Genomic DNA, 14,221 nt, shown 5'->3' on the forward strand with positions numbered 1-14,221 from the left:
TAATTTAAAAATACTATACTACTAAAACTTGCCACAAACCACTGTTAAATTACAAAACTACTACTAAAAGTTCCAGTGTCGGTACTAGTTCCTTAACTTAAAGTTCTATCGTAAGAAACAAATTTAGAGCATCAAAGAACACTGATAAGATATTGTGATAGCATGCTTAATTTTTAAATTAAGTGCCATTGGACATTACTAGCTAGATAATATCATGTGAATTTTTATAATAATGTTAACTTGTTGTGTCAATATTAGTAATACAGTCTATTATAATGTGTACTGTTTCTCTAGTTATAGGAAGAGTTCAAGATGAAATCGGTGTTTGGAATAGTTGTTTTCATAATTTCTAATTTCGTTTGTGATTCTTGGACAGTTCAACATTTTAGTAGAAACTCAAATGCTGGAGTAAATAACTATGGGTAAGTATTCTTCTAATTCTGATTAAAAAATAGGACTGATAGACGACTTATTTCTATCGTAGATAAATACACATATGTAGGTTACATGTACATACAATATTTACTACTAACATATGTACATACAATATTACGATACTAACAATTTATACAATAGACGAGAAGAAAATGAGTCTAAACCAATCAACTAATCTAAAACCCATGAATGTAATTCATACTGATATATTCGTTTTACACCTGAAGTTTAACTAATGCTATGGATATAATTATCAAAATAATGAAAACATCTATGTATTCCAATACTGTTTTTATAGATGGTAGTAACAACGATCATTCTGGTGCTATCTTAGAAAGTAATAAATACTACTATACGAAGCGTGTATGTTAGTGGAAAATGGTGAATTTATGAATTTTCAAATACGGAAATTTGAGTGCTGTTCAAACAATGTAATATGCCGAATTAGTCATATTTGAGCAGCTCTGGTTATGTCACATTTTCTAACTTTCGAGTAAATTGGAAAAGAAGGTTGGTCACTTCTATGTAACTCAATACAACGACACATGCCATACAAGCTTACCCTGCCAGATGCAGTACATCTCCGAAATTAAATTACCTACATACTCTTCTGTGGTTCGATTACAATCAGTTCCACCTAATGACTCAATTTTACCGGAAGTGGTGATTACCATTCTATTCGCCCAAGCCGCTCATTTTCGTTATTTCCAACATCATGCTGGATTTATGCATGGGGAACACCCACAGAAGGATATTTGTGATCTGTACTCACTACATTCTATCCGTTAAAGATGGTGGCGGTTCTTTTCTATGTATGCTGCAATTTGTTGCTTTTACGTTGATTATACATTGCTCTCAAAGATTAAGCTATTATCAATTATTTTGAAGACATTTTCAGTGGCCAGTAGAATTCCATGCTAGACATGCTCTATTACAATAATACATTCTTCCAAGATGACATTGTGCTACTACACACAAAGAGTCCTATTCTAACATAGTTTTATGTAAGTGGGGATAATAAACATCATCACTGTTCCGATTAATCTACATAACATGACAAAATGCTGTACTCATCTTGCACTACATGTGTATTGAGTCTACACGTTTGTTACATATCTACGAGTGTATACATTAACGTTCATATCAGGACTTAAAACATCTATAATATTGATAAATTTGTATCACGTAAAGCGTCATAATAGCGCATCTACGTATCTTTATGATACTGCATCAAACAGGCATTACATATGTTTCTGAACAATATCTTGCTACGATGCTTGCATATGAATCGATAAGACATCGAAAAACTTTCTACTGGAGAACTGACGAACAAGGTATCGACTAATCATGTCTCAGATATGTTCAATAGCATACATGTGAGGTGGCCGTGCAATCTATGGAAGGTGTTCTTAAAGATACTTCACATATTCAGGGATATATTGACCTGCCTTTCCCAGCTTAAATGCAGTGTCTTATGACCTCGGCTTGTGATATAACCAATACTGGTGAAGTAACCTCAGTGCGTGGCAGTCGTGATCACTCACTACACAATCATACCCATAAAATGATTCATTTTACTTTTTTAGTCTACAGCCTGGTAGATATTGCTTATGATAATAACATTAACGCGTATGTGTGCATCACTGTAGGACAAACTAAAGAGGGACTTGTGAGGAAACATGGTCGTCTGCCACTTAGCATACCAACAAAGACTTTTACGCTACTACTGTAGCCTGAGATATTTGTGATTCTGAGTCAATCCAGTGTTCAGCAGAAGCTATTGAACCATTCCCAAAAGCAGGTTGACAACTGATACCGTGTTCTAGCAACGAGCTTCCACTATTGACAATGCAGTACAGTTCGTTATGGCCATATGGACAAGATGTCTGTCCTTCATGGTTATGGGAATATTGCTCTGTTCACTACCCGATCGTATATTACTCTCTTGTCTGCTGCTTTTATATACGCATATTACTGCCGTAAGGACAAGACTTGTACGCGTACCTGTATTGCTGTACGAGAAGCCGCCTCCCGTATGTCGCTTGTTTATATCGTGCCCTTTGATGTCGACCAGACATAGCGATGCATAATTACGCTGTTCACTTTCGGTTCTCTACTCTCTACTATGAAGTATTGTTTATACAGCTGTGCCACAATAATACAGTAGTCCAAGTACCGAACGAGAGGTTCATGCACGCGCAATTTCCTAAGACTGTAATCGTTCCTACGTACTATTTTACCCCAATTCATATATATTGCTATTGCCTAACCTTTCAATACTAAGCATATGTAAGAGTATGAACTACGAAGTATATATGTGTGCACTTATGTATCTATTAGTTAGTTTTAATACCTTGGGATATACCTAGGTGGTATGCAATATACCAATAAATTATTTAAAAAATACATTGTTTTAAAGTTAATACTTAAAAGATTAATTTTTACTATTTTGCAGCCTTACCAGGTTACCGAGCATTGATAACAAGTATAACAAATATATAGATGTTTTTTTGGCTGAACTTTCTCGCCAGTTAAAAGAACAAGGGGATTCTGTTGTGATTGATACTACTTTTGGACATTTCCCGTTAAAGGTAAAATTTAGAAAATAACAATAATAAATGTATGGTTAGTTGCTTTAGTTGACGTAATGAGTATTAACTTACATTTATTCACGCATCTTTTTCATCTCTAAAGTTCAATATGCCCATTTTTTTTGAGTGATATAACTTTTTTTTGATTTTCTGATATATATATATATATATATATATATATATATATATATATATATATATATATATATATCAGATCATATATAATTTCTCAACAAAGTAAACTGGTTAAAGAAAGTGATTATTTTGTAAAATGTTTCCGAAGTAGCTATAAGTACAATGTTTTTGCTTTGTCCTTAAACTTATGACAAAGAATAACCCCCTTTTAACAGAAATACAGATTAATTTTATTGATCCAAACTGAAGTAATAAGTTAACAAAGCCTATCATGTAACAAACCATATTGTATTGGTATTTTAAATAATGCAATAATCAGTACAATCACTGTTTAGTATTGCTTAGCAATTACAAAAAACGTTTCTTGTTAATTAAAGTACTCAAACTAGCTTAAATGGAAAATATTTCAGAAACTATTTAAATATTATTGATACGTTGTTTAAATATAAGTGATCATTCTGGTTTTAAACAACTTGCAAATCATTACATAAAGTATTTGCCGTCTTTTTGTCAATTGCCCATAGAGTGAGTTTGTACTTATCCAACGCCCTAGTCACTCTGAAATAACTCCACGTGAAATCAGCGGAGTCAGACAGTGCCAAGTTCTGTCACAGGGAAGATAGATAACCGTTCGTACCTATCAGATAGTATTTTGATTGTGACGTAAGCCCAGCGTCGTGAGGACAATTGTGGAGCTACTTTAAAGAAAGAGGTAGCGATCATCGTTCTAGAACGATAGCATTGACGGCGAGAGGAGTCATGTGCTTACTAAACACCATCTTAAAGAAGAGTGCCAATAGGTGGCAGGTAGGCCTTGGCACTATTGTGATAGATATTTAGTTTTTCTTTAGTTTCAGGGAATTTGTGTTTAGTATACAATGCGTCCAGAACATTCATATTGATATTCAAAATCTAGTACAAAACCTTAAATACGGAAACTGTACAGAAAAATCACGTATAACTTCTTTCAATTTATAAGAACGAAAACAAACTATTGAAATTACAACTTTCGAACAAAGGAATTATTTTTATCTACATTTTACCACTTTTAATAAATATGCATTTTAAGCAGATTTTTTTAAAGTGTAGGTATATGTCTTTAAGCAAGTATTACATTATTTGACTTTATAAATACTTATTTGATTATATATATATATATATATATATATATATATATATATATATATATATATATATATATATATATATATATAAATCTTTTCTTATGAGTTTTGTTTTGATAGTAAAACTTGAAGTCTCATTGGATTTAACTTAAAATGAAAATTTTAACTCTCTCAAAAACACAGAAAAGTCACTGTCAGTAGCCAACATTTCTATTTGACATTTTAATAGTTACATCAAAGAAGATATTTAGATTCCTTAGGGATAGATTTAAAAATTAATTTTTAATTTTACAGTTCTATCTCTTATATTTTACAGATACAAAATTCGTCCGTAACAATTGACTTCGTGTTGGAGAATGGAATCTTCAAAGGTGTTTCTAATTTTACCAGAGCAAGTGAAGTTACTTACATGACATATGATGATGACAAAGCTATCTCCATGAATTTTATGTTGGAATACACCAGAGCTGAGGTTTGTTTACGGATGATATGTTAATCAGGATCTTAGTATAATTTACTAAGTGCATTGAGTTCATTGAGTGCATATACTGCATCTTATTCACTCTTTAATTATAAAGGTATAAGTTCCCTCTTGACTAAGCTGTTAAGTGCAACCCTTTGGCACGGGAGGTCAAGGTTCGATTCCCAGCCTGAGCTCGTGTGGTTCGGATCCCACGTGAAGCTGAAGGTTCTTATTTTATAGCCACGATGCTGAAAGTGACGATAATCTCAAAATCATATAAAATCAAATTCCATAAAAGTATGGCAAAATTTTAAGTATTTAATATGAGTATATTAAATCTTTTATTTAAATGCAGCTCAACGTGTTATCACGTACTGAACAGTGATATTTCTCGGGATAATGTGATATAATAAATATGAGACATGAAAAGTAATTAATTGAACATAATTCTAAACAATAAAGCAAAGTTGCACCAAATTGGGAGCAGTTTACAAAAGTAGTTTTAATCATTACTTAATTTATTTAAATGAACATTGTCTATACATGCATGAACAGCAGAAGCTACCAGGAAATTGAACAGGAATTTTAAGAAGCCCCAGCGACAGAACTTTCTTATTCAAGATTCGGGGCACTATCCTACCTAACTTCACATTTTAACCTTCTTTTCTGTTAATACCTTAATCTCATGTTCATATTAGATCGGAATTTCTTTTTTTATTATTTTTCTCCATAATCCTCCATTTCTTGTCTAATCTTTCCTTCATTCTTCCTCCCTGAAATCTTACTTGATTCTATAAGATTTTGGACCTTCCTCTTTTCCGCTCTCTCTCCATCTGCAATCCATCGAGTCTCTTTATGACATATGTAGTTTCCACATTCATGAACACCCTCTTTCGCCCTTTAAAATTGACATCAACATACGTATCTCTAGCATCCATCTTGCCGCCTTACTTACAGACAACTTCATCTTATCCAAAATTGTTCATGCTTGATCTGGTCTTCTCCTACAGCCTTTATATTTTTCTCTCTATTGAATGTACTTTCCACTTTCTTCTTACTCAATTCTAGCACTAATTCTTCAATTGCCAATTCGTCCTTATAAATATATGGTTTGGGATCACTTCGTTTCACAACTTATTCAAATATTCTTTCCATCTTTCTGTTATCTTCTCCTGATTCTGCAGGATTTCCCACTAGTCTTTAATCTGGTTTACTATTTTCAAATCTTGATGTTTTGTACCTTGGCCTTGCAATTCTCGTAACACGTGTTTCTCTCTCCTATTTCTCTTATTCCGAGTAAGCTTCTTTCAATGTATTTGCCCTTACTACTGTCATAGACCTTTCATCCCTCTTGTTCGCCACTTTATAACTCCCATTTTTCTTCATGTTATTTGTAAAATCACAGCACCAAGTTTGTTTTCCCTCCATTTGTTCCTTTCCTGATGTTATTCCAAGACATCATGTGAAATCCTTCCTATAACAGGTTATTCAACTTTCACCATTCTTATACACCATCCAGTACATTAATTTAATTAAAACCCTTGTGCTGGGTTCCAATCTCAGCCCCTCATATTCCAAGCTCCATCATTTTATCACCCTTTTCACTCTCCATGAGTTTTTTTTCATTTAATCTGTCATCATGCAGTCCGCCATCAACAATCTGTGCTACTACAGTTTCTCCTTTTGTCTCCTTGCTATCTCTAGTTTGCTTTACACTATTATACGACATTTTTGTTTTAATGTAGATCATTTCCTTTGAACACAGGGATAGTAGTTTCATATATTACAATGCAATATATTATAATCCATGAACACTATCAAAGAGATATATTTCTTAAGTCCTTAAGTAACTGAATAAATAAAGTAGTGAATTATAACAAATATTTTTGAGTAATCTTTATTAATCATTAGATACTAAGGTTAAATTGGATTTAAATTTCTTTTCTTTACTTCATATTACAGGTAGAATACAATTGTTCAATTCGCATGCCAGGACTTGGTCGATACGATGGTAACCTTCAAGCCTCAGTTAGTAGTAATAAAACTCAAATGGGTATAACCATCTTCTATGAAATTGAAGGTTGGATTGATCCCTTCACTTCATTTGATTTCTTTGAGTAAGTAATTTATGAATAGGATGTGAACTCTCTTCAAGTATCTTTTTAGTTTCCATATAATTTGTTCGTAACGTAAAATGAAACACACATACTTATTTATAGAGTGGGTCATTTATTTCATACGCCCCAGGTAATGGGGAAGTTTTTGGTTATTCTGCAATACACACAGGTTAACAGTGTTGCCAATACACAAGCAACACAAAATCATCACACAAGCACTAGTATATTTTGCTTTACATGCCCATATAAACATTATCTGGCGATGCACTTTCCTCTAGTACAGGTAATTGTACTGAATTTATCATTTCAATTTTAACCTATATTTACATTTATAGCTAATGTATTTACTATATTATTGTGTACCACAATGTAATGAAACAAAATATTTAATTGAATTTTAAAATGTGTATAAAACAGGCAATGTATGAAGTGGAGGCAGTTTGAATATTCTTTAGGATTCATAATCCAATGGAAAATTTAGAGTGCCTTGACTTCTACAATGCAAACGACCGGCTATGACTTCTAAAACTAGGAAGACTCAGAAAGAATGTGCAAGAATGTTGACATGACGGAAAAATCATATAAATACTACCGGATTCTCTTCCGGGTATGAGAAGTTCTATTTTGACGTCGAAACTCTGCGAGTCAAATTATTCATAATTAGTTTTGTCACTCCGTCATTCTGTCCATCAGAGGTTCTGCTCGTCATCGTTACCAAAAGTAAGTGATTATGCATTGTCTTCTCTAGTCTTTAAGTCATACCAGTCCACATCATGCTCTGTAGTTTTTCAGTCATTCAAGATCAGTTCATTAAATTCTTATTCTAAATTATTTCTGTGTTGTCGAATTTTATCTTTGAATCTCTACTCCCATGTTTCTAATTCTGAGTTACGCTATCTACGCCCCCAAGACTTGCATTAGTTTAAATTACTTCTTGGAGGAACAGGGTGGATGTTAAGGCCATTCAGTAGTTTTCATGTATGAGAATTGTTTGGGGTTTGCGAACCAGACAAGAGGTCTCCGTTTGACATGCCTCCAGAAGTTTCTAACTGCCTTTTACGTCACAAAACCGGTCACGTTTAAGGTAGATTGCAAACCAATTTTTAAGCTTTTAGCAATATAAATCTTATACTTGCTACATGTAATCTAAATTTGTGTAATATCTATGTAACAGACATCTCTTATTTACGGTCAAATGATAATACCTCACCAGTACTCGTTATTCAGAGGTTTCAATAAGTAATATAACCCCGATATTTATTGATGAGAGTACTGGAAAACAGTTACAGATCTCCATCAAAACTATGTCTCTTTTCCTGAATAGAATGAGAAAGTGGCGGAAAGGAAGGTATTCGTGGTAGTACCCATACATTCAGCTGCTGAACTGATGAGTAGAACAGAAAATTAAGGTGGAGAATTAGAATCCAAGTTAGGGACTAAATCCACAAATGAGATGTTCTTCACATGAGATTTATATAGTTTGAAGTTCTTTTGCATATATCGAACAACGTTTGTTTCTTATCTAAACGACATCAGTACACGTAATTTAGAGGAAAGGAAACATCTAAATAGGAATCAAGTTGGTCAAGGACATACAGGGTGCCCACAAAGTCTCTGTACCCCTGAAAATAAATAACATGAGCCACTAAACGTACATAAATAACTACACAGAAAGAATTGAATGACATGGACAACAATACTTTCGAGAAGTTTGATTGAGATAGAAAATATTAAGTATTCAAAGGATCAGTCTGTCGACCGTCACTCTCATGACAAAGGATAATGCGCCGCCAGGTTCTGTGCGACATTTTGCGGAGCAATGCAGGTGAAACTTGATTGCAAGCTTGTTTCACTGCTTCTGTCATTTTGGCAATGGTATCGTAACGGTTTTGTGCAACGATGCCATTTATGAACCTCCATAGCGCATTATCACAGGTGGTGAGGTCTGGACTTCGTTGTGGCCAGGCAAGCGGTGCGGGCATAGGACTACCACTTCTTTCCTTATAATTCCCATTTCCTGTGGCAAGTAGTTTTTGTTCCCATCGTAAAAGTTTTTGTTTCGGGGAGCAGGCACGTAGCCAAGGGATGGGTCCGGGGGGTCCGGACCCTCCCCCCTTCGGAACCAGAAATGTAAAAGTTAAGGAAGGATGAAACAAAAAGAAACGAGAAAAAGAAGAATCAGCGTTAAATATATAAAGCTACAGCAAGCGTTCGGTTACTCTTATGAGGAGGTTTGTGTGGAGGAAACTGGGGGGGGGGTCAAGTTGAAAATGGATATTATTGTAACGGAGCATTCCGAATTCCACCTATATCCATACTAATCCTATGGACTACAAATGACGATCGATAAATCGGTTCGATCAGATAGACTCTCAGAAAAACTTAAGAAACTCAGAATATTATATGTTTTTCAATACTTTTTGTTATATTCTTTTACTCTAGATTCTTCATAGTTCGTTTCTAAAATACTTACTAACATATTTTCATTATATTGTCCTAAGAAACCAATATGGGTATGTTGCCAATAAAATAGTTTATATTGATTGATCCCCTGGTGTGTAACGAGAGTTATTTCATGTCATGGCCCCCATTACGAAATCCTAGCTAAACGAACAAATATATGTTTTCAGTAAACTAGTTTAGAATGATCGAGCCCCTTTTGTGATAACCGCAGTATTTCGTCACGGACTTCCCCCCCTCCCTATTATGAAATCCTGGCTACGTGCCTGCGGGGAGGATCTCGTTGAAACCTTGTCCGAAAGTCTGCACGCACTGCTGCCAGTGTCTTTCCTGTTTGGTTTCTCTCATGCATCCAACAACTTGCAATAACCCATTCTTCAATACTGTAACTGGAAGTATCAGCCATCGTCCACACAATCTGAAACAATGAAAACCTTACATTAACATTTATAAAAGGGTAATGGTAACTGACGGTAATGGTAGCATTTATCAAGGGGAAACGGAACTTTGTGGCCACTCTGTACTATGATAGCGAAGGAAGCCTAACTAGGTCGTGCAGCGCTTGTTCCATGTCCCTACAACAATTAGAAGCGTCTGTATTCTACTTTCAATCAGAATTTAATATGATTCTCCATATTGATAACGTCTAGGTAATATGCAACAGGAGAGACACTTACTATGATTTCTATTAATAAAGTAAATTTTGGAGTAAGAATTGCCTATGATATTTAGAAATACATTACCAAAGCTTTCTTCTGTTCATCTCTAGCTTTGAAGATCTGAGGTATAATTTTGGCTCATAAGTAACAAGGATCAAAAATTTCAGCTCATGATCAAATATTAGAAAACCTAAATGCATTTCCATTGAATATTAAGAATTACCTCTATTAATAAAGATAGCAATTCTATAACACATGGCACACAAATCTATATGTATCAATAAAAATTGTTTATTGTATCATTATAATACCGTAATTTTCATTTCTAATTTGCTATTTACAGCGTCGTCGACAGTAATATCACATGGCACAATTCTCCTGTATACGTCTCTGGATTATCAGAGGACCTAATTCGAGAAGGCATCACAGCAATCTACGATAGCAGTGTAAATATCTATCATGCTTATGATGCAAACATGAACAGCGTCCTACAAGTAGTTGGTCTCCCACCACGACCTTAATTTTTATATATACATGTAACTTGCATTGTATTCAATGACCTTTTTAATTTTATATACATTTCTTAGTCAATAAGTCTTAAAATATTTAAATTTCTATTTATATATTAATGTATCTTTTAGTTGAAGCCTGTATTTTATATTTTTAAGAAAATAAATATATTCCTATTTTATTTAATTTTCTTGTTCTACAAACTTCCTTTCTCACGCAATTCAACTGATTGAACTTATACTTACATATTATCTGCAATTAGTATTTAAGCCCGAAGGTTCTTAATTTGATTACACTTGACATGAAGTATTAATTTACAGTTAATATAATCAAAAATATACGTGCCTGAACTAACCAGAGACAGGATAATTATAGATCACAATCACTTTTCTGAATATCAATTGTGATTTATATTTTGTTGAAGTGGTAGTATTTAGTATCTTTAAAAGGTCGCAAAAATATGCTTATAACACATGAAAATTAACCCCTTCAATTATGAAACGCGTGTAATATATATTATAAGGTTGAAAGTGACTATGTTTGTAACTCTTAATCTCTTAAACCGCCCTACCGATCTCGATCAAATTTTCAATGTAGATGCGGTTCTGGCCTGGGAGTGTTTTTAGCTATCCACTTTGACGGTACAACTTAAGGAAGGGGGACATAAAAAAATAAATAAAACTTAATAACTCTTGAACCACCCGACAGATCTTGATCAAATTTCCAATGTAGATGAGGTTCAAGACTGGGACGATTTTTATCATTTCACTCTGACGGAGCAACATAGGGGAGGGGATGGAGAGGGAGATTTACAAAAATCAATAAATATAAAAATAAAAGTGACTATGTTCGTGAATTAATTACTTTTGAACTACCCGATCGATCTCAATCACATTTTCGATATATATGAAGTTCAAACCTGGAAAGTTTTTTTATCATTTCATTTTGACAGTAGATCTTAGGGGAGGGGAGGAGGGGAAATATAGAAAATAAATAAAACTTAATAACTCTTGAACCACCCGACCGATCTCTATCAAACTTTCAACATAGATAAGGTTCGGGCCTGGGATGTTTTCTTCGTTTCACTTTTACATTGTAACGAAGGGGAGGGGAGAGATGTAATGTCAAAAAATAAAAGTAAAAGTGACTGTCTTTGTGACTTCATCACGTTTAAACCACCCGACCGATCTTAACCACATTTTCAACATAGATGATGTTCAGATATGAGGTGTTTTTTTAACATATCACTTTAACTGTAGACCTTAGGGGAGGGGGAGGGGACTAATCTATAAAAATAAATAAAACTTAACTCTTGAACCACCCGACCGATCTCGATCAAACTTTCAACATAGATAAGGTTCAGGTCTGGGATGTTTTCTTCATTTCACTTTTACAGTGCAACAAAGGGGAGGGGGAGATATATGTTAAAAAATAAGTAAAAATAAGTTACTATCTTTGTGACTTCACCACGCTTAAACCACCTGACCGATCTTAATCAAATTTCCAATATGGATGAAGTTGGGACCTGGAGTGGTTTTTATCATATCATTTTGACGGTAAACCTCAGGGGGGAGGGAAGGGGACAGATATATAAAAATAAATAAAACAATAATTCTTGAACGATCCGACCGATCTCGATCAAATTTTCAATATAGATGACGTTTGGGCTTGAGATAACTTTTATCATTTAACTTTGACGGTGCAACGTATGAGAGGAGGAGAGGGAGGGGAGGTGGAGATATATGTAAAAAATAAAAATGAAAGTGACTGTCCATGTGACTTCACTCTTGAACCACCTAACAGATCTCGATCAAATTTTCAACATAGAAGAAGTTCGGGCCTGGGATGGTATTTATATATTCACTTTGACGATAGAACTTAGGGGAGGAGGTAGGAGGGGGGATGTATAAAAATAAATGATACTTAATAACTCTTGAACCACCGGACCGATCTCGACCAAATTTTCAACCTAGATGAAGTTCGAACATGAGATGATTTTTGTCATATCACTTTGACGATGTAACTTAAAGGAGGGGAAAGACATTTACCAATGTTCGAAAATGACCGATATTAGTGTCGAATCTATAGATTTTGAATCTCTGAGATGAACAGTGACACTTCTGATATAATTTAAATCCAAATTGAGCCCTGCAAAAATTGTGGGAGGGGATCAAAATGACCAATATCAATGTCCAATTCATACTTTTCGGGGTCGCTGAGATGAACAATGACACTTTCGATGCCGTGACCCGCAACATGAGGAGAGGGGATATATAAAAATCATTGAAAATGACCAATATCAGGGAGCGATTTAGTAATAGTAAAAAGTGACTGACTAACGAAACATATTTCTAATTTAAAAAAAAAAAATAACCCAGCGAAGCAGGTAATTGATGCTAGTAATTGATATAGCAAAAATAATATGCATACTCAGTATTGGTTCCTACAGTCCTTTATACTCTTAAAGTAGAGTATAGCTATCTAATTTTGTCAATATTTCAATGTCATGTACGTAAAGAAAACAAAAAGAATATGAGTTTCTTATTATCTGTCACCTGCAATTCGCCTTACCTCTGTGTACTGAAATATAATGCTAAACTAATGTCGCAAGTGCCCATGAAGAACTCTTAGACGAGAATATATAGCCCACATTTCAGCCGTGATTTATATACGAGTATATTTTATATGTTAATTATTTAGTATTTATGTACAGCGTACCAGCATCAAAACGTCAGAAATTTTGCTTGAAGGTATACACTATAACACCACACTCCCAGAACAACACTATTGTTACGCAAATTAGGTTTTAAATAGTTCGATGTGTGATAATTGTAATTTGTATGTATTTAGAAAGGCTACCTACGTAATAATTAATACCATTGAAACATAGTTGCAATTCCAAAAAATAAAAAAAAATAATAAATAAATAAATAAATAAAATAATAATAATAATCAAGATTCCATAGGTACAAATATCTTTTTGGGCTTTCTTGTAAAATTGACATTTTGGAGGTACGACAGTCTTATCTGTGAGAGGGGCAGCAATGATGCCAACCTGAAATGCTATAAAATCCCATCAAGAGGCAATTCACCCCGTCTTGCATTCGAATTTCCCATATTCTGTTGTTGTTGTTGTTGTTATTATTATTATTATTATTATTATTATTATTATTATTATTATTATTATTATTATTATTATTATTATTATTAATATTATTATATTAAATGCCAATATGATACTTTGGTATATCGTGTGTAACTTTTTCAATTTCTGGGTGAATTATCAATACATTTCGATCTTCCACATCTATAAAATAAATCGTGAGTAACTATTTTCTTTAATCGAGAACGGGGATATTGTGTTATGTTGTCAGAAATGCAGTGACTTCATCACATGTTTGTACCTTGTAGCATCTAATGAGTCAAATGATGCTATAAAAGTTTTATCCTCTAAACATTTCGAACGTTTGGAGATTAATTGTTTCTTTTTTCATAGGAAGTATTTTACATTCTTCCTTTCATTCGTTAATTATTTTTTTTTCTTCATTCTTCAAGTACTCAGAGGCGGACTGGGAGTACAAGGGCCCACACGGAGAATAATGCTTAAGGGCTTTGATGAATACGAGTTTTTTTTCAATTTTAACTCAAAGAAAAACAAACTATACAGAGAGTCTTGGTTTCATCTAGTAGCTAAAATGTCAGAACTCTGTTTACGCTGTCCCGGGTT

General features: G+C 33.9%; 1 protein-coding gene across 1 annotated transcript; it reads left to right on the plus strand.

Moving 5' to 3' along the window:
• The first annotated feature begins 3,533 nt into the window (after nucleotides 1–3,533).
• Nucleotides 3,534–10,630, plus strand: LOC145691908 (uncharacterized). The gene is made up of 4 exons (XM_081767213.1): nucleotides 3,534–3,968; nucleotides 4,602–4,757; nucleotides 6,711–6,865; nucleotides 10,328–10,630. The coding sequence occupies exons 1-4, from the start codon at nucleotides 3,921–3,923 to the stop codon at nucleotides 10,503–10,505; spliced, it is 537 nt and encodes a 178-aa protein (XP_081623339.1). The 5' UTR covers nucleotides 3,534–3,920; the 3' UTR covers nucleotides 10,506–10,630.
• The last annotated feature ends 3,591 nt before the right edge of the window (nucleotides 10,631–14,221 follow it).

This window comes from Thermobia domestica, chromosome 8 (genome assembly GCF_964235325.1).
Source record: "Thermobia domestica chromosome 8, izTheDome1.hap1.1, whole genome shotgun sequence".
NCBI lineage: Eukaryota > Metazoa > Arthropoda > Insecta > Zygentoma > Lepismatidae > Thermobia > Thermobia domestica.